Source organism: Caretta caretta, chromosome 7, assembly GCF_965140235.1.
Source record: "Caretta caretta isolate rCarCar2 chromosome 7, rCarCar1.hap1, whole genome shotgun sequence".
In the NCBI taxonomy this organism is placed as follows: Eukaryota; Metazoa; Chordata; order Testudines; family Cheloniidae; genus Caretta; species Caretta caretta.
The window spans coordinates 52,991,278-53,013,081 of record NC_134212.1 but is presented as its reverse complement, the minus strand read 5'-3'; the positions used below and the strand labels follow the sequence as shown (position 1 = coordinate 53,013,081).

Genomic DNA, 21,804 nt, shown 5'->3' with positions numbered 1-21,804 from the left:
CTGCTTGGCTCAGAGGGTTTTAATTTTTGCTCACTGGCTAAGATATGAAAATTGTTTCCCTCTCTGTAGAAGCAACTTCAGAAATGAAAAAAGTCACCTGAGGAAGGGAGAAACCATTCAAGCCCCTCCATCACTGAACAAAGATCATAGAATATCAGGGTTGGAAGGGACCCCTGAAGGTCATCTAGTCCAACCCCCTGCTCGAAGCAGGACCAATTCCCAGTTAAATCATCCCAGCCAGGGCTTTGTCAAGCCTGACCTTAAAAACCTCTAAGGAAGGAGATTCTACCACCTCCCTAGGTAACGCATTCCAGTGTTTCACCACCCTCTTAGTGAAAAAGTTTTTCCTAATATCCAATCTAAACCTCCCCCACTGCAACTTGAGACCATTACTCCTCGTTCTGTCATCTGCTACCATTGAGAACAGTCTAGAGCCATCCTCTTTGGAACCCCCTTTCAGGTAGTTGAAAGCAGCTATCAAATCCCCCCTCATTCTTCTCTTCTGCAGGCTAAACAATCCCAGCTCCCTCAGCCTCTCCTCATAAGTCATGTGTTCTAGACCCCTAATCATTGTTGTTGATGAATCCAATCATTGTGTGATATGTTATCAATTTATCCAACTCAAATGAACAGATGGATAGTTGTAACGATGCAGGGCATTAGTTCTGAGCAGCTCATGCAGAACACACACAAACAGTCTGGGCCAATAGACCATGGCCTACCTTTTCAAGTCATCAAATACATCTGGCAGCAGGAAGTTAAGTAGTGACCAGAGTTCTGCCAAGTTGTTTTGCAAGGGAGTGCCAGTTAACAGAAGTTTATTGTCAGCATTAAACCGTTTTAATTCCCTGATAAGACGACAGTTCATGTTCTTAATCCTATGTCCTTCATCCACTATCAGATACTTCCAGAAGCAATGCTACAGAAAGAAAAGAAGTCACCTAGCATTTCAAGAAATGTGATCTTTGCCACATCAAAATATATATTACAGACAGCACCAGCAGAACTGCCTATTATGGCTGCCCAACACTTCCCATCATAAGACCCTATTGTCATTTTCTTAACTTTGCCAAACTTCAACTGTTTAGGCAAAAATTTCCCATGCCTGGAATCTACCTCAGGCTGGAAGTTTTGTTTTGTTTTGGTTTTTTGGGGGGGGAGGGGAGGGAGATTGGGGCGGGGGAAGGGGAGGGAAAATTTCACCCACAAACAGCCCAAGTTGTTTCCAAGAACAAGGTTAACAAAAATATCTTAAATTCATGTGACTTTATCTGGGTTCCAGTGGAGCAGGGAGTTAAAAATCGGCAAGGACTGACCTGTGTGTCAGGGAAGTGTCTTTCTAAATATTCATAAAAACCCACCCCAAATTTGGCCATGTTATAAAGCTGTGGAAAAGTCTCAGTTTGTACACACTCAGTGAAGACCATGCTTGAGCAGCGGGCAACCTTAATTCTGGCACTTCCTAACTGTTAACTTTGCAACCTTACTGTTTTTAATGTAGTTTGTGTAATATTTTATTCAGTATATTATTCAGGAGTGCACAAACTGATGTAGAACTGAAATGTTATTACGCTGGATATCGAAAAAATATGCTGCATCAGGAATGCTCCTTCTTTGACTCTACAGTGAAAGAGATGACCATTATTAAGCAACCTCCTGTCTTAAGTGACCACTCCAATGTACTCTACTGAATACAAATTCTACTCCAAAACCCACTGTGATACTGCACCCCATATTCTTCATAGTAATATTACTAGGATATGATTATGGCATAATTATGATGTGTTTTGTACAAGATAAATCATGTGGAGTGTCATTGAAAATGTTATGATTTGACGAATATAATTTTCCCATTTGTATGCATCTAACATATTTGTATCTGAAGTTATGAATACTGACTAGGGATCTGTATTTCAAATGGGCTTATTCTGGAAAACACCCATAGCCAGCCTTTCAGGAACAACAATGAAGCCAGACGGGGCCAATGGCCCATCGACAAAGACAATGGACCCTGGAAGAACTTAATCTTCCTGTGAAGGTTCCACGCAGCCTGTAATTAATGCCTGCTATGACTCAGGGTGTGTATATACTACGCAGTGTGTGTAAACGTGTGTAAACGCTCTCTGTCCAGCCCCACGAGCGGCGTTAGCTTTGTCAGCAGGAGAGCACTCCTGCTAACAAAGCCGTGTTCACACTGCCACTTGCTTCGGCAAAACTTGTGTCTTTCGTGCGCGTGCGCGTGGGGGGTGGGGGAGGCACGGGCACAGGCTTTTTAAAGTACCCGTGAAAGACAAAAGTTTTGTTGACAATGTTGCAGTGTAGACAAATCCTCAGTAAGGTATGCAAGGGCCTGTGACCAGGCCACATGATTCTGGACTCCATCTTGGGATGCCAGTGATTTTCCACAAGCTGAGGTTTGGAACAAAGGGTTCCCACCATATGCTAAAGCTATATAAGGAGTGACATCTGTTTTTCTTCACTCCCCACACAAGACGACAACTAGAAACACCTGAGGAACAAAGACTGAACTGGGGGAAGTGCTGGACTCAGGCTAAAAGGATTTCTAGTCATGTATGAAAGACCTGGGGATTTCAAGCTGTAAAGCAAGAGCAGCTTGTTCCTTAAGAATCCTGCAAGCCCGCTTGTATCCTCTCTCAGGGTGAGAAACTGCTAATTCACATCCAATCCATCTAGTATATTAAGCTTAGTTTGTGTTTTGTTTATTTGCTAGGTAATCTGCTCTGATCTGTTTCCGGTCCCTTATAATCACTTTAAAAAAAAAAAATCTATCTTTTGTAGTAGTTAAACTTGTTTTTGCTTTATCTAAACTAGTGAGTTTGAGTGAAATGCATGGGAAATTGTAGTTCAAGGGGCAAAGGCTTTTGCATATTCCTCTCCACATGGGGGGGAGGAGGGGGGAGAGAGAGGCGGGAAGGGAACACTATGAGCTTATACTGTACAAATCCCTGTGCAGTGCAAGATGGTATAATTTTGGGTTTATGCTCCAGAGGGGGTGTGTGCCTGTGGAGCGGAGAGTCACTTTGGCTGCAGACTTTCTACTGGTGCTGCATGCAGTGGCTGGTCATAAAGCCTGTATGTCACTGCAGCTGGATGTGTCCCTACGTGTGCGAATGCTGGTGGAAGTGTAGGACTGGGAGTGGGTCTGCAGCTTATCACAGCAGCACAGTGAGAGAGGGAGCCCAGGCCTGGTATGTCAGAGAGCTCAGTGGTACCCCAGTTCCAGGTGGCACCCCGGGGGAACCAGTCATAATCACCTCCCCTTTAAACAACCAGTTTTTGTCCATCTGTTGAGAGATCACTTAGGACAAGTTTGCATCAGGCTATGGATTATGCTTGCCTTATTGTAATTTCCCTACCATTGTCCACAACCCCTTTAGGGTAGTGCATTCTACCTTTTTCATAAAGTTACTAAATATGCCAATCTAGGGCTCTAGACACGGAGGGAACAGTGCATTTGGAAACTGATAAAAGCAGCTATAACTGTTACAGTCTGACACTGCCACCAGGCAGATAGAATGCTTGACGTTTCTACTGCAGTAGAAAGCACTGTTTAAGCTATATTAGGGATAATGAGGCATTCCACCTGTCAGGGTGTACTTGTGTACCTGCAAGGCATTTCTGTCTCTCATGGCTATTTCAAACGAAGTAACGACCACAGGATGAATTTGCAGTGAACCTTCTCGCCTGTGAATTTTTTGAACCAATTTACGACGTTCCTGCTGGGCTCCATGGTACAGCATTATGGGAATCTAAAAGGAGTTTTTATACTTCCATTAATAAGTAGCAAACAAGAACCCACACATTTTAAAGTAATCACACTAAGAACTATCACTGTGGTTACAATACATATAGAAGAAGTTCCAAACCAAAACAGTTATGAGAATGAAATAATTTGCTCTTCTAAACACTAAAAAGTAAATACTTTTTACCTCTGGAGTGAATCTCTTGAACTCGGACATCCAGTTAGGAAGAGTAGACAAGGGACCACATACTAAGAATGGTCCAGGGACTCCTCTCTCTACCATCAGTGCTATTGTAGCAATACATTGGATTGTCTTTCCCAGTCCCATTTCATCTGCCAAAATGCCATTAATGCCATTTTCCCAAAGCATCTGCATACACAGAAAGATACACATGCCTAATAAGCACCAGGCATCCAGATGAATATAAACACCTGACTGCATTCACCATTTGCCTCCTGCTATCAATCTTTTCCCATATGCATATTTTCAGAGTTAGATGAATAAAATTTCTACTTGCCTAACTTAAATATAAAGGATCTATGTGCATGTGCCAGTCAAATATTTACGCATACATGTGACCAGTTAGGTGGCCAACTGGCCTTGTGAAAGTGCAAGAACTTGGACACATCAGGTATCTGCATGCCCTTAACAGAAAGCTTATCGATAACTGACATGGTAACTTCGCTGGAAATTTTCTGCTGACATTTTTCATGCTTGTTTCTAAACTAAAAGGTAATTTTTTTTTTTTTAATAAAGTTTGGTAAAAATTCTGTTCGGTCATTTTTGAGTGATCAAAGCAGAATATAGATACAGTATTTTATATTCAGACACTTTAGTGTTTAGTATAAAAATAAATTTTAAAAGTTAACGCTTGCTCCATGAATAAATATGCTTTACAAGTTAAACAAATAGAGACATAGCTAACAAAAAACCAGCTGCATAATTGTACTGTCATGCTTCTGCACAGAAATAGGAATCTTCCTACATAGTTACACTGATATTTTAGCCAACTAGCCTTTATCATCTGCTTTCTAAAAATCAGCACATTGTTACCTTTAAGTTTGAGCCAAAAATAATGAGGAAAAAACTTGCACTTGTATCCTTTTAAGCTTCTTTGGTGGATAAAAGGAGATTTAAAGAAAAACTGGGAGAGGTGTTTGTGTTTGTTTTTTAAACATTAGAAAGTTAGGTCTTGTCTACCCGGAAAGACACTATGGCCACATCTATACTAGGAGCGCTTTGGTAGTATAGATATACCAGTATACTATACAGACAAAGTGTGCTCCTAGTGCGGACACAACATATACCAGCAAAACTGAACTTTTTCCAGTAAAGCTTATTCCAACCCCCTAGCCCGAGAGAAATAAGCTGTAACATGAAAAAGCGCAGTTTTGCAAGTGTACCTGTGGCTACAGTAGGGGCCATTTGCTGGCACACTTTTTCACACCCTTGACCAACATAACAGTGCCAGCAGAAATCTGTAGTGTAGGTATGCCCTGTGATGAATGCAGAAGACTTAATTGGGTCTATTCTGTTCTTGTTGCTAAGTCAGGCTTTCCTTTTCAGTATGTAGTGAAGTGTACAATTTAGATGAAACTGAATGTGCATGTAGGCTACTTTTATTTAGCAATTAGAACAAAGATTCAAGAGAGAAATGGATTTTAAAACACCTTTTAGAAGGCTCTTGGGTCAATACCATTGGTCACAAATTCCCATAAGGAGGAAACACATGCCTGAACCTGGGCTGGACCTGCTGGATGTTAAGCAGTTGGTATACTCAGGTTCCTGTCTGAGAGTGGGAAAATGGCACAAGATTCCACCCTGGGACAGGTACGGGCAAGAAGCCTACCACCTGAAGAGGTGCACTCAGAGAGACCAGACATTGAACAGGTGCAGTTAGCCCTGTAATCATGAGAAGTTGAAAGAGGAAAGACTTTTAGTCAGAATATTTAAATCTAATACATTTAACTCCAATGCCCAATATAAAGTCTTTGTTAAAAATTCAAAATACCAACTCTCCAAATACTTGCAAGAGCTCACAACACACATCAGATCCCCAAGACATTCTCTAGTTAGAACAGGGAAGACTAGACTTGATACTCCTGATATTTCTAAAGTGAAAAATCAAGAAGAAATTTTTTTTAAAATATCCACGCCTCTTTTATACATCATAAAGAAACAATAGGTGCACGAGCCCAATTTTGTGTTTTAGAAATCCTTTACAGGCCACTTGTAATTACAAAACAAAGATGGAAGCACTGAATTTTGACACTTGGGATAGAGCTAATCTGAAGTCAGGTAAGGAACATCCTGCCTGAAATATCAGTATGTTGTAACAGGGGAAATGGAGTACAGTCTCCCACATGCATTTTTTACTCCTATTAGAAGAGTGGCTTTAAGCTGTCTTCCTTGAAAATTTCCACCTGGACATTACGTGGCAATGCCCCCATACATATTCCCTTCTTTTAAAGGAACGTGTATGTAATTTCTACAGTTCAGTCAACCACACAGGGCTGGAAAGGCCAAAGCTAACATAGACCGAGAGTTCCTTAAAACAAAAATACAGCTCTGCACAGCTTTTGTGCCAAACCCAAAAGAAACACTGTTCCCCCAATATACTTAATCTGGAAGACTTTGAAACATGACCAATATCATCTTCTGTTGAAATAAGTAGAAACATAAGATTTAGGCAAACATATAGATTCATACCCTGAGCCATTCCATGCCTTCAACTTGGTACCACCTCATAACACCTCCTGAAAAAAGCTTTGGCTGTTGAAAGGGTATTGGCTGCCCATTAAATTTCCGTACTGGATCAAGGAAGTGCTTGGCATTATGTCGTACAGCTTGTGACAACCTATCTTTAATGACGCTATTAGAATCTCCATTTTTCTGTAGGTCTTCTGCACCCAGTTTGTTAGAAGAGCTTTCATCCTACAGAAGGAAGTTTACAGAATTTAAGCACAAACATTGCAAAGCTTAGTTAACATACTGAGCAAGCTGCTGAGACTTCTGGCAAATCTCCAAGTCAATGTTATTACTACAGTTAGGAAAAACAGCATCCAGCTGCAATGATAAAGGCAGATTTAATCGAAGTGTGGCTGACCACACACAATAACTCAAGCACAAAATTTCCAGTGATGATATTAGCCAATATCACTTAGCCAATTAATATTTAAAACATTCAACTACTAAATGGCAATGTATCCTTCAACTCTTTGTAGTTTAAAAGCAATAATATTTACTAAATAAAATGATAATGTTGAACACCAAGTTGCTATCCATAAAAGTGAACCGACCTCAAAACTTGACACACAAAGGACAGCATATTTCACGTGGAACGGTTTCCCTTTAAGGGAATTCTAGTGACCACTAAAAGTTGGCTCCCCCCTCACATTCAATTCCCTAGAAGAACAGAGCAGAAAACTAACAGCCAACCCGCCCCCTCTCCCTGCACCTTATTAATTCTCAGAACTAGAACACTTTATCATGTGTATGTTGCAAGCCTGATCTGATATTCCAGCACTCGGTTTTTCCTTAGCATATGACTTATACTTTGAGAGGCAAAGATGTTTCCCTTGTGCTCCACACTACACTATCAAACAATTCACATTTAACACAAGACAAATTTAGGCTCCAACTTCTGGAGGCTTGAGCTTAATACTAAATCAGTGCACCATTAAACCCAGGGGTGGGCAAAGTTTTTGGCCCGAGGGCCACATCGGGGTGCAAAACTGTATGGAAGGCCAGGTACAGAAGGTTGTGCCTCCCCGAACAGCCTGTCCCTCACCCCCTCCCACTTCCCGCCCCCTGACTGCACCCCTCAGACCCCCTGACCCATCCAACCCTCCCTGCTCCTTGTCCCCTGACCACCCCCTCCTGGGGTCTCCTACCCCTAACCACGGTCCCGGGACCCCACCCCATATCCAACCCCCCCTGCTCCCCGTCCCCAGACTGCCCCGACCCCTATCCACACCCCCACCCCCTGACTAGCCCCCTGGGACTCCCACGCCCTATCCAACCCCCCCTGTTCCCCATCCCCTGACTGCCCCCCAGAACCTCCACCCCATCCAATCACCCCCTTCTCCCTGTCCCCTAACTCCCCCACCATGCCGCTCAGAGCAGCAGGAGCTCGCAGCCCTGCCGCCCGGATGGAGCCAGCTGCGCTGCCTGCGCGCCGGCATGGAAGGGGGGACAGCAGGGGAGGAGCTGGGGGCTAGCCTCCCCGGCCAGGAGCTCAAGGGCCGGCAGGATGGCCCTGTAGGCCAGATGTGGCCTGCCAACCCTAGTTTGCCCACCTCTAATTAAACCCCTTACTTTTAAAACTTCTAGTAGAGCACCTAATGCTATAGCAGCTAGGCATTTATTTACAGAACAAGTTTAAAAATATACCACATAAAGTCATTCATAATGTATAAGTAAAACCACCACTTTGTCATGAATAAAATCAAGTTAGACAAAAATCATATCTTATATAGGGTTCCCAGTGCTTATCTTTCCTAAAATTGTATTTATTCTATATAAATGTAAAAGATGCATATTTGTTTTATCATCAGTTAGAATGAAGAAAGAAATTGAGCTAATATATTTTAGACATTTCCTCCCAGTTTAATACAGAGAGCAACAAGCAGCAAAACTGTATTTCATACCTCTCTCTTTAGCAAGATGTTTGGAGGCATAACCCAATAAAAAATTTCAAGATAAAGAATTTTATTTTCAGATACTTTGATTTTAAAATCACTTATTCCATGTTGGTATGTGCTACTTAGATTAACAAATATAGATAGTTAGAAAAGTAAGTTTTCAGTAATAAACAACAATTAAAATATGGGGGCAGGAAATGAGGTAAAGATGATCTAAAATACAATGAGGAATTTTGAAATTGAAGACATTTAAACTGATTTTACAGTGTACACTTAAATTGGAACAATATGAAAGGACATACCTGATTTTCTACTTTGCTTTTTTTGGCCACTGACAAGATTTCCTAGAAATAAAAAGAAAATGCTAGTGTAAAATATGCTTTACAGCAACTTGAAAAACTAGAATAGCAACATCTATTTTTGTAAAATCTTTAATCCCAGGATCTGAAAGTGCTTTAAGTGAACCTCAACCAAGTATTATCCTCATTTGCTGATAAAGAAAACATGCATAGATAAATTAAGTACCTTGCTCAAGGTCACACAGATGGGAATACAAAATAAAATAAAGTTCACATTTTTACACGCACACACGTTGGGCAGAGAAGAAATGGGTACACCTTCTGGAAGTCTGCTTAAATTCCTCATTTTGTTAACAAAGGTGTGTGTAATTATGTTCAAGAGACAATAATATAAGCTGCAGAAATCACCTACCATCACATTTTAGTCAATAACCTCTCTGAAATGGCACATCAATGAATTCTACGTATGTTTAAAATATGCTACAGTACCATAAGACAGCAGTATCTGGAAGCTACATCACAAGTGAATGCTAATGTATAGAAAATACTTTTCTATTTGCTGCAAATTACATAAAATGCACTCTTACCTCTTTGGACATGACTTCTGAAATGTAATAGGTTTCATCTTCTCTTCCTCTTTTTTTCTTCACAACTACAAGAAAATATCACAGAGCTCTTAAAAGCTCAAAATACTGGTAAGCCACATCAAAAATTAAGAAAACTGAGTACTGAAATATAGACAAAAAGCAAAACCTAACAATAGATAAACCTACCAGATTTCTCCTCTTTTTCATCAGTTAGATTCTGACTCTAGAAAGTGAATATTTAAAAGCGTTATCAACTTAAATATTCTCTAATATCTCTTGGACAGATAAGAGAAAGATGTAATCAGCACTGACATGTTTACATAGTTTGTAACTATATTTGACATCATTTTTGAAAATTGTTACTCCCAAGCATTGTAAATATGTTTCTAAAAATAGCATCTAGCTATGTTAGAACAAGGTTCAACATAACATGCTCAAAATATACCATCAGGTAGTCGTGAATAAAGTTTGGGCTAAAAACTGTTTTTTCAAAAAGTCTGGCCCACCTTGGAGAATCAAGCCCTTCTAGATACAACTGTTCAAAAAAAGTTTAAGTATGGCTTTGCTTAAGAGGACAGTTGTGTGACATGGACATACATGGAAAAGGCTTTATGATAGTGTATGTACACGCAAAAGCAAAGCCAAAGACTGGGGAAAAAAATTTTTTTTTCTACTAACTTAATTTTTAACCTTTACCAATCAAGGAAAGGTTACATACAGCCTACTCTGAAACCCATATTGCTGTATCAATTTTAGGGAATTTGTCATGCTGATCCCAGAGAAGCAATTTGTATAAAAACAGCCAACACATCTTACCGTTGCCGCTTTTAATAACATTTCTTTCTTTTTTTCTAATTTCTCTTTCCTTTTCTGCTCCTAAAAAACACAAAGTTCTTACTTGTATTGAACAGCTGCAATAAATCTACCCATTATAAAAATACTAATATACACCGAGTACACACAGCTCCATATTAACAATGGAAACTGGGGACTGGTTTTGCTTTTGTAGTCATATATTTTAAAATGGTGCCAAGATGAAAGCTGATAAGTAGCTGAAATTGCTTGGCAGTGGGTAAGTAGAATTATTTTGTACTGCTTTTTGCTGTATATTTTACACAAAACTAATGGCTTAAATGTAATGCCTTACCTGCAATCTATCTTTGCATGACATGCAGCTGCACTTTCAGTTTTACACTTTGCATTGTTCCAAATACAGCAAAAGTGACAATTTAACTGGACTACAGTGTCTTTAAAGGAAGTAGTCTTCTGATTACGTTGAAGAAACTAGGATTTCTAATTAAATATGGTTAAAATTCTCACTTTTCAGTCAGGAATTCTTAGAATCCTCACAGATCTCTTTGGTACATGTAACATGGAGCAATAAATAAAAGCATGGAGTTTTAAAATAGGAACATGTTAAGCAAAATACCCTTTCCGAGTATGCATTTATACAGCTGTAATAACTGCAGATTGCTCTAATCAACAGATTAAAAAAAAAAGACTGAAGACTCCACTATTTGGGAAAAGACACCCTTGTAGTCTACCAAAATCAATGCTCTGTCTCACTGCTGACCACATCTATCCCCTTGAATCCCTTCACTGTCTTCCTCTTTCCTTTTGTACCAAGTTTAAGCTTATTTCTTAACTTCAATATTCTGCAAAACTCTTACTTCACCTCTTGCTCCTTGTTCTACCTTACGTCTTTGCTCCATCATCATCCTCTCATGCCTGGTTTCCCACCTTCTTTAATGTGGTCTTTTATTTGAAATATCCTCTCAATTTGTTGTAGAGAGACCTCTCCTTCTCTTCCACATCCCCCCAGACTGATGCCATTAATAAGAATTCTGCTGATTTATTGTTATCACGGACCTTAGTTAGGATATAAACTCTTTGGGGGTGGCTTCAGATTATTTTTAAAATGATATCAGTGTTATGCAAAGGACTGTGGCACCCATAGGCTGACACTGTATTAGGAACTTAAAAAAAACACAACTTTGGAAGGAGCTGTAATATAGATAGGGCTGTAATAGTTTCTGGCATTTTTATCTGGGTTTAACTAACAAGGTGACAGACATCAGCTCTCACTGAGGGAATTTTTTTTTTTTTTTTTTTTTAAAGATTCCCTAGTGCAGATTAGGATTTACAGTGCTCTGTAATTAAAGAAGAAAAAAAAATCAAAATTCTGTCATTTAAACTTAGAACACATTTACCTCCAGTTGCTGCTGTTCCATTTTGGTCAGCAAGAATTTTGAATATATGTTGCTTTTTTCAAGCAAGTGTTGAAGCCTCTTGTAGCGCATTTCACTGGAGTCTCTGTCCCAGGACATGCGAGCCTTGCAAACAAAGAAGGAAAGCAGATCTTTAGCCATTTCAACTTTTACTCTTTAGAAATGAATAAAACCATTCCGTACATCTTGAACAAGATGGCTACAATTGTATTACACATATACAAACCCTTCCCTCCCAATCATTATACACTTGGGCTACATCTACACTACATGCCGCCACCACACATGCATGCCATATATGTGCAGCTACATGCTGCAGTGAAAAGCTGACTGCAACCACTGTGGCATGTAGCTACACCTCAGTGAAAGGTTATGGTACAAGAGAGGCAGTAGAGAAGGGCTCTGGCAGCAGAGAGTTGCAAGGGCCTTTCCCAGCTGCCTCCCCTGCCAGAGCTTTCTCTGTGGAGAGGAAATGCGCCAGGAAGGTGGGGGGGGTGACAGAGCCTTTCCCTCCTGCCACTATCCCTCCTTTTGGTGGGAGAGCGCTCCAGCAGCAGGGCACTGCTGGAGGCCTTTACCTGTGGCAGGGAAAGGCTCCACAGAGGGGAGCAGCCCAGCCCTTTCTCCGCTGTTTCCTGCTAGCAAAGCCTTTCCCTGCTAGGGAAGTTTTTTCTTTCAGAGGGGAAAGGCTCCAGCAGCAGGACACTACATGGCTAAAAACAGCAATGTAGATAGGAAGACAGCTTGGCCGAGTAGAAAGCATGTATGGTATATACTTGCATACATACCCACTGCGTTCAGGTGTGTTTTTACTTACCTAAGCCGTGTCTCACCAGCTACACTGCGATTTATACCTATGCAAGGTGGGCTAGGTGGGTATGAACACAACACATCACCAAAAGATGTACCCTTTGAGGGTTTGGACAGACCACTCCACTCCCACACAGTTTTCAGTGTGTAACTTCTTAGATTTTAACACGAGGCCTTCAAATAGCTTGTCAACATAAGGTTTCTAGACATATACTCAGTAAACAAAACAGCCTTTAAATGATGCCTGCTCTATACTTGCCAAACAAATCTTAACTTACAGTGTGGACAGAGCCCAAATTAACTTTACCAAGCAGAGCAAGTCAGTTGCACATGCACCCGGAATTATCATCATTAGTGCATTTGATACAGAGTAAAGTTATAGTAAAAAAACCATGAGATTTGTGAATTACTTTTCTAAACCCAAACAAAAAAGTGGAATAAAGCTTAGCACTAATCAGTCAAAATACTAAACATTTGACAGGAGGGTGAATTAGTATATCTAAAAACCATGTTCACTTGGATAACTCTGCAACTACCCTTGAAAAGCTCTATAGTGGGGGAGGGAGAGGGGAAAGAAAGGTCTGGGAAATCTTCCAGAACTAAATGGAAGCATGTTAGTAGAATGATGGGGCAATAATCATTGTATGGGAACAGATTCATTCATTTCCTCCAGACAGTGTACCTGACCACACATTACTTTGTGGAAATGCTGATGTACTCTTTGCCCTGATAGGATGAGCCTTGGAGAGGAACTGGATGGATGGATTTACCAAAAAAAAGGCCACAACAGTCAGGCTATCCATGAAGAAGGGGGTTTGAAGCACAGGAGGGAGAAGCTGTGCCAGGGTGAGGGGACTGATTAAGAGATGTACGGTATTCTTTTAATTTTATTGTTAAACTGAGAATGCCTTATCTATTTTTAGCTTTAAGCCTAGATGTTAGGAAAACCCTGTTTCTGCTATTCTACTACAATTTTCTCTCCACTTTTACATAAAATAATTTGTTAGTCTCTAAGGTGCCACAAGTACTCCTTTTCTTTCTCCACCTTTAATAAAATCTTGTTTTTAAACATGATTTGACTGATGGACTATTGGCTGGATAATTTCACACAGACTGCACTAAAAAGATGAGAACCTCTCAGCTTCTAACTAGAGGTAAAGAAGAATAAGGGAGTTTCTGAGTCTCAATCCCCCATTGAGGGTCTCTTAACAGAGCATGGACAGCGAGGCCTTCTATCAAGGTGTGTCACAATGAACGCTGGGAAGGCTAACACAAGGGAAGAAGCCTAAAGACCAAGGCCTTGTCTACACTACAGAGCTTCTCGACACTCAACAAGAGCTATAATAAAAATTAAAGAGGTAGCTGTGTTAGTCTGTATCCACAGAACAACGGAGGAGCCTGGTGGCACCTTAAAGGCTGACAGATTTATTTGGGCATAAGCTTTCGTGGGTTAAAAACCCCAGTTCTTCAGATGCATCTGATATGGATAGGAACAACTTCAGATTGCTTTTGGCATTCACAGAACAGCTGCAGACAGTGAACCGTCGCTTTTAGGCTCCGGAAACAAGCATTGAATGGTGGGATCATATCCTCATACAGGTCTGGGATGACTAGCAGTGGCTACAGAACTTTCGGATGTGGAAAGGCACCTTCCTGGAACTGTATGCAGAGCTCGCCCCAGCATTGCGGCGTAAGAACACCAGAATGAGAGCTGCCCTATTGGTGGAGAAGCACATGGCAATCTGTATGTGGAAGCTGGCGACTCCAGACTGCTACTTGTCAGTCGCGAAACAATTTGCAGTCGGGAAGTTGAGCGCTGGGGCTGCTTTACTGCAAGTGTGCAGGGCAATTAATCACATCCTGCTACCAAGGACCGTAACTCTGGGAAATGTGTGTGAAATAGTGGATGGCTTTGCAGAAATAGTGCATGAAATAGTGGATGGTTTCCCTAACTGTGGAGGGTTGATAGATGGCACACATATTCCAACTTTGGCACCAGACCACCTTGACACAGTACATCAATAGGAAGGGGTACTTCTCCATGGTGCTACAGGCGCTTGTAGATCACCGTGGGCATTTCACTGACATCAACACGGGAAGGCACATGACGCATGCATCTTCAGGAACACCGGCCTGTATAGAAAGCTACAAGCAGGGACTTCCTTTCCGAACCAGAAGATTACAGTGAGGAAGTTGAAATGCCCATAGGGATCCTGAAAGACCTGGCATATCACTTACAGCCATGGCTCATGAAACCTTACACGGGAAACCTGGACAGCAGTAAGGAACAGTTCAGCAATAGGCTGAGTAGGTGCTGGATGACAGCGGAATGTGCCTTTGACAGATTAAAGGAGCGCTGGCAATGCCTTTAGGGCAGGTTAGACCTCAATAAGGATAATATTCCCATGGGCATAGCTGCGTGTTGTACGTTGCATAATCTCTTTGAAGCTAAGGGTGAAAGGTTTGCTCACGGGTCAAGTGTGGAGGCAGATCTCTTGGCTGATGATTTTGAGCAGCCAGATACCAGGGGCAATTCGAATCAGGGAGGCTTTGAGGCAACACTTTGAAAATGAGAACCAGTAATGTGTATCTTTGTGATTACATGCAGTTTTCCTAGGAAGTAATGATGAAATCTGGGGCCTTACATTCCAGTAAGCAAATGATTAAACTGCCTGTTTATGTATTGGTAGTACCTGCTATCTGAATTTGTAGGAAACAAATAAAGATGAATTACCATTCAAAATTTGCTTTTATTTGCTTTTATTGCACAAGAAACACCACACACACAGATGCTTGGTAGGTAAGGAGGTACCAGGGAAGGGCAGACTTTCAGAGCTGTGTGTAGGTCCAGTTATCATTTTGAAAGTTGTCCAAAGGGGTGGAGTGAAGGGGAAACTGAGAAGTCCCGGAAAGTGGAAAGGACTGTGTGGGCCGAGCTGAGGGGCACGGAAAAGAGTTCTGCATGTGCTGCAGGGGAGGGTGGGCACGGATCTGCTCAGTCTGTAGCATTATTAAGGACTTCAGCATCTGTGTTTGCGCCTCCATTACTTTAATCATCTGCTCAGTAGCATCCTTAAACTCCTGATTTTCCTTTTCTGTCCTGCCTTTTGGCTTCCCTCCACTCCTTGTGTTCCCTTTTCTCTCATTGGAGAAGTGCAGTACCTCCTGGAACATGTCTTCTTTGTTCCATCTTGGGCACTTTCTTATCTGGCGGAGACGCCTGGATGGCGTGCATGGGGTGTTCCTCAAGGCCACATCTGCCGAAGCACAAGGAACAATGCACAGAAGCATGATTGTTAAAATTCACACGCAGCATTGAAACGTCAGTAATACACACCTCTGGTAACAATCACTTTCTCACTAATCCTTGGCAAGCACGCATCTCGGCAAACAACCAAAGCATGGTGAGTGTTGGCTGGGGAGGCGCTCTACACGGGGAAAAGAGCATTCTGCAAGGGTTGCGTTGCAGCCGAGTAGGGAAAAAATTCTCCCACTCTTTTGCAAAGGTGGGGTTCATTGTAACTGATCTCACTTCTGAGGGTAAGCAGGGAAGCAAAGGCACATCTACTACACACTTGTGGCTTCAGCCCTGGTCCCTATGCTGCTTGTCTGTGTGCTGTTTTGGTCCATGCACAAGTGATTGCCAAATGGTACGGGAAGGTTTCCTACAATGGGGGAAAGAACGACGCAGTTCTGCCAAGGAGCCTTCAGCCGAGGATTGCCAATTACCTCCAGGAAACTTTCTTGGAGATCTCTCTGAAGGATTCCTGTGAGATCTCAGCATGCATCAATACCCTGTTCTGCTGTACTGACTAGCTGCACAGGGGAACATCCAACACACAGAAACATAGCCAGCCTTGTACATTTCTATACCCTGAACCACCTCCACACTACACAAACCACAGCCACTTACCAGGCGTCATCTCTTCTGCTTCTTGCTCACCAGAGAGCAACTGCTGAGAATGGCTACACATCTCCGGAGTGCTGAACAATTCCTGGATGCCCACCCCACCATGAGCTCCACATCGTCATCTAACTCCACCTCTTCATCAGTGACTTTGTCCTCCGGGTTAGGTCCTCTTTCCACCACCTCCAGGCCCACCAAAGTATCCACGGGGCTCTTGGTGGTGGGGTCACCACTGAAGATACCGTCCAGCTCCTTGTAGAACTGGCAGGTTTTTTAGGTGCAGCACTGGAATGATGGTTTGCTTCTCTCACCTTATGGTACACCTGCCTCAGATCCTTTATCTTCGCTCTGCAGTGCGGCGTGTCCCGATCATAGCCCTTTTTGCATAAGCCTCGAGAAATCTGCCTGTAGGTATCAAAATTCCTACAGCTCAAGCGCAGGTGGGATTGCACAACCTCCTCTTCAATATACTGATACAGCTCCATAGCGGTCCAAACGGGAGAGCGTTTGCTGTGATAAACTGCCATAGTCACCTGAGAAGATGCGATGAAACCCCTCCATGCCAAGCCAATGGGAAATGGAATTTCAAAAATTCCTGGGGCTTGTAAGGGGGAGTTGTTTACCTAGCTGCAGGGCAGTGGAGTTCAAACTGCTGACCAGAGCGGCAGGGTGGGCATTGTGGGACACCTTCCTGAGGTCAATTAAAGTGATAAAAATCAAGCATGGTGTTTACACTGGCACTTTGCCGGCAAAAATTTTGTGCCAAAAGCCTTATGTCTCTTGTGGGGGTGGTATTATTTTGTCACCAAAGCAAGACATTTTTGCTGTCAAAAGTTGCATCGCAGTGTGTACGCATTCACTGTTTTGTCAACAAAAGCTGCCTTTTAAATGCCATGCAACATTTAAAACCTTTGACTCACTCAGTTTGTCCAGAATAGGCTCTCAGTTTGTCCACCTATTCAGTCTCCCTTTGCCCAGCAGGATTTTTCAATCAGATTCCTTATTACAGAATGTTTCCCCTATCTTTTCATCAGACTTCGTATTCTCAGTTTTGCAAAGCAGCATTTTGCCTCCAGCACACACAGTAGAAAAGTGGCTCCTCTGTTGAACTGCTGTACAAATCACCTAGCAGGGGGTGCAAAGTAGTGACAAAAAGAAAAAATGAGACCTGCTTGAACATGCAGTTTCTAGCAGGACCCCATGCTGCTAATGGTCCTCCCCTGCCTGAAAGATACTGGATATGGTAGGAGAAGGAGGAAGGCATACAAGAAAATAAAGTGTTGCCAATGCTAGAAAGGAACTTTGTAGATTCAGAAGAACTGGAGGGGGCTGCTAAAAATAAATCAGTCTTATTACATTCTAGCAATATTATAATAATGGTTGGGAAGGCACTTGAACTATAAGCCCCTTTTTCACTGTTACTCTTTGGATTGAAATCTCATTATTACTCCACAGCAGAAATTTCTCTTTTCTAACGTGAGAGTTTGACGAAAATCTATTCAGTTATTTGAGTTATCAGAGCAAGAGATCTCTGTTTTTATAAGTTAAGAAATTTGATTTATACTGAAGCACTGGTCAGATAAAGCAGGTTTGAATTTAAAATGTCAAACCCATCATAGCTGGAATCCTTGTTAATGAACGTGTGTGCTTTGCTAATTTTTGCAAAATGCTTACGCAATAAAAGAAGTTAATGAGCAAAACTGGCATATTGTTATTTTCTTCACAGACTCATTACCAAAAAGTTTGTAAATATATGCATGCTCTCAAAGTCTTTGCACCTAATGTCCACTGTGGTAATTCATTCTTTCTTTGCCTTGAAAGTGGTATCAGAAAGGATGCTAGATGTGTTAGGCCCTGAATGTTTCCAATTTCAAAGCTTGCATAAACTAAGATACAGTAAAAAATTGGTACAGAGTTCTGGTATTCACTAAATTTGAACTGACTGGGAATTATTAAACAAAAATTTCCATGAAGCTGAACATAAGATCACATTCAAACACAATGTGAAAAATAAGGGAGAATTCAGTACAGAAGATTGTAAGAAATGAGGAAATACAAGACTATAGTTAAAGATTTAATTTTTGCTTTAACTCATTTCCTCCAGAAACTCCGCAATATTAAAAACCTCCCTCAGAACACCATCCTTGCCACCATGGATGTCACTTCCCCATACACCAACATCCCACCCAATGACAGCATCACTGCCTGCCTCAAACATCTACAAGACTACATCTACACTACAGCCTATGTCGGAAAACTTATATTGCTCAGGGATGTGAATATTCCACCCCCATCTGCAATGTGAGTTACACCAACATAAGTGTTCATGTGCACAGCGTCACATGGCTTATGCCACTCTCAGAGGTGGTTTTTTTATGCTGATGGTAGAGCTCTCTCCCATTGGCAGAGAGCTTCTTCACCACGTGCATTACAGCGGTGCAGCGTCCTGGTACAGCTCTGCCCCTGCAGCGCCGTATGTATAGACATACCCCAAGACAATGGGCAACACCCAGATATCTACCCCAATCACCACCAAACTCATCCATTTCATACTCACCCATAACAATTTTATATTCAAATGTTTTGTCCAAACCATGGGAACAGCCATGGGTACTAGGATGGCTCCCCAGAATGCCAACCTTTTCACTGACCACCCAGAGAAAGAATTTCTGGACAAATGCACCACAAAACCAATTATATATCTGAGGTACATCAGTATTTTCATTCTCTGGACAGACAACCAAAACTCCCTCATAGATTTCTACCACATCATCCTACCATCATCCATCCATTTAAACTCTAGAGCACTGCCACAGTAGCATCAACTTCCTGGATACCACAATCAGCTCCAGCAATGGAATCCTACAGATAGCTATATACAAGAAACCTGTAGATCACCACACCTACCTTCACAGATGCAGTAACCACCCCAAACACACCAAAAAAATCTTATTTACAGCCAGGCACTCAGATTCCACATAATGTGCTCTGACGAGAACGTCCAGGATATACACCTTAAAGCAGGGGTTCTCAAACTGGGGGTTGGGCCTCTGAGGGGGTCACGAGCTGTCAGCCGCCACCCCAAACACCACTTTGCCTCCAACACTGAAAGAAATCTTTCCTGAACCTTCTCTTCTGGCCTTCAATCACACCCCAGCCTCTCCAAGCTCATCATCAGAAGCAAGCTCCCCTCAGATCAGGACAAATCAACTCAGAGAGGTACCGGACCCTACCAGAACAACAGACAAAACCCGTATACAGATCTCTATTGCTACAATGATCTACCCCCATCCCCCACAACACACCTTTCAAGATCCATAAGCCCTACACGTCCATCACAACATACAATGTACCTCATCCAGTGCACTAAATGCCCCAACAACAACTATGTGGCTGAAACCAGATAATCACTATGCTCTCAAATGAACACGCATAGCAAAATGATAAGACAAAAACACCACATCACCTGGTGGCAAATGCTTTTCACAAAATGATAACTCCATATCTGACCTCTCAGTCCTCATTCTCCAAGGAAATCTGCACAACACTTTCAAAAGACGAGCCTGGGAGCTTAAATTCATAACTTTGCTAGACATTAAAAATCAGGGACTGAACAGACCAGTGGTTCTCAACCTTTCCAGACAACTGTACCCCTTTCAAGAATCTGATTTGTCTTGAGTACCCCCAGTTTCACCTAATTTAAAAACTACTTGTTTACAAAATTAGACATAAAAATACAAAAGTGTCACAGCACACTAGTACTGAAAAATTGCTTCGTTTCTCATTTTTACCATATAATTATAAAACAGATTCATTGGAATACTCTTCCGGCAACTCACAGAAGCTACTAGATCGCACGCCCTGGTTCTCATGGGCGACTTCAATCATCCTGATATCTGCTGGGAGAGCAATACAGCGGTGCACAGACAATCCAGGAAGTTTTTGGAAAGCGTAGGGGACAATTTCCTGGTGCAAGTGCTGGAGGAACCAACTAGGGGCAGAGCTCTTCTTGACCTGCTGCTCACAAACCAGGAAGAATTAGTATGGGAAGCAAAAGTGGATGGGAACCTGGGAGGCAGTGACCATGAGATGGTCAAGTTCAGGATCCTGACACAAGGAAGAAAGGAAAGCAGCAGAATATGGACCCTAGACTTCAGAAAAGCAGACTGACTCCCTCCGGGAACTGATGGGCAGGATCCCCTGGGAGAACAACACGAGGGGGAAAGGAGTCCAGAAGAGCTGGCTGTATTTTAAAGAATCCTTATTGTGGTTACAGGGACAAACCATCCCGATGTGTAGAAAGAAGAGTAAATATGCAGGCGACCAGCTTGGCTTAACAGTGAAATGCCTGCTGATCTTAAACACAGAAAAGAAGCTTACAAGAAGTGGAAGATTGGACAAATGACCAGGGATAAAAATATTGCTCGGGCATGTAGGAATGAAATCAGGAAGGCTAAATCACACCCAGAGTTGCAGCTAGCGAGAGATGTTAAGAGTAACAAGAAGGGTTTCTTCAGGTACATTGGCAACAAGAAGGAAGTCAAGGAAAGCATGGGCCCCTTTCTGAATGAGGGAGGCAACCTAGTGACAGAGGATGTGGAAAAAGCTAATGTACTCAATGCTTTTTTTGCCTCTGTCTTCGCAAACAAGGTCAGCTCCCAGACTACTGCACTGGGCAGCACAGCATGGGGAGGAGGTGGCCAGCCCTCTGTGAAGAAAGAAGTGGTTCGGGACTATTTAGAAAAACTGGACGTGCACAAGTCCATGGGGCTGGATGCGTTGCATCTGAGAGTGCTAAAGGAATGGGCGGATGTGATTGTAGAGCCATTGGCCATTATCTTTGAAAACTTATGGCGATCGGGGGAAGTCCCAGAAGACTGAAAAAAGGCTAACGTAGTGCCAATCTTCAAAAAAAGGGAAGGAGGATGATCCAGGGAACTACAGGCCAGTCAGCCTCACCTCAGTCCCTGGAAAAATCATGGAGCAGGTCCTCAAGGAATCAATTCTGAAGCACTTAGAGGAGAGGAAAGTGATCAGGAACAGTCAGCATGGATTCACCAAGGGCAAGTCATGCCTGACTAATCTAATTGCCTTCTATAATGAGATAACTGGCTCTGTGGATGAAGGGAAAACAGTGGACGTGTTATTCCCTGACTTTAGCAAAGCTTTTGACACGGTCTCCCACACTATTCTTGTCAGCAAGTTAAAGAAGTATGGGCTGGATGGACGCACTACAAGGTAGGTAGAAAGTTGGCTAGATTGTCAGGCTCAACGGGTAGTGATCAATGGCTCCATGTCTAGTTGGCAGCCGGTATCTAACGGAGTGCCCCAAGGGTCAGTCCTGGGGCCGGTTCTGTTCAATATCTTCATTAACGATCTGGAGGATGGTGTGGATTGCTCCCTCAGCAAGTTTGCAGATGACACTAAACTGGAAGGAGTGGTAGATACGCTGGAGGGTAGGAATAGGATACAGAGGGACCTAGACAAATTGGAGGATTGGGCCAAAAGAAATCTGATGAGGTTCAACAAGGACAAGTGCAGAATCCTGCACTTAGGACAGAAGAAT

General features: G+C 42.3%; 1 protein-coding gene across 3 annotated transcripts in view; it reads right to left on the bottom strand.

The window, feature by feature from the left end:
• Positions 1-21,804, bottom strand: part of HELLS (helicase, lymphoid specific) — a 73,695-nt gene that overhangs the window by 20,356 nt on the left and 31,535 nt on the right. For all 3 annotated transcript variants that reach the window (XM_075130662.1, XM_048857969.1, XM_048857971.1), the window contains exons 3-11: positions 11,504-11,626; positions 10,110-10,169; positions 9,480-9,516; positions 9,294-9,358; positions 8,710-8,751; positions 6,474-6,698; positions 3,951-4,133; positions 3,627-3,770; positions 723-919 (exon numbers count right to left, since the gene is read on the bottom strand). In XM_075130662.1, coding sequence (XP_074986763.1) covers positions 723-919; positions 3,627-3,770; positions 3,951-4,133; positions 6,474-6,698; positions 8,710-8,751; positions 9,294-9,358; positions 9,480-9,516; positions 10,110-10,169; positions 11,504-11,626 — 1,076 coding nt within the window. The remainder of the gene's footprint in view (positions 1-722; positions 920-3,626; positions 3,771-3,950; positions 4,134-6,473; positions 6,699-8,709; positions 8,752-9,293; positions 9,359-9,479; positions 9,517-10,109; positions 10,170-11,503; positions 11,627-21,804) is intronic.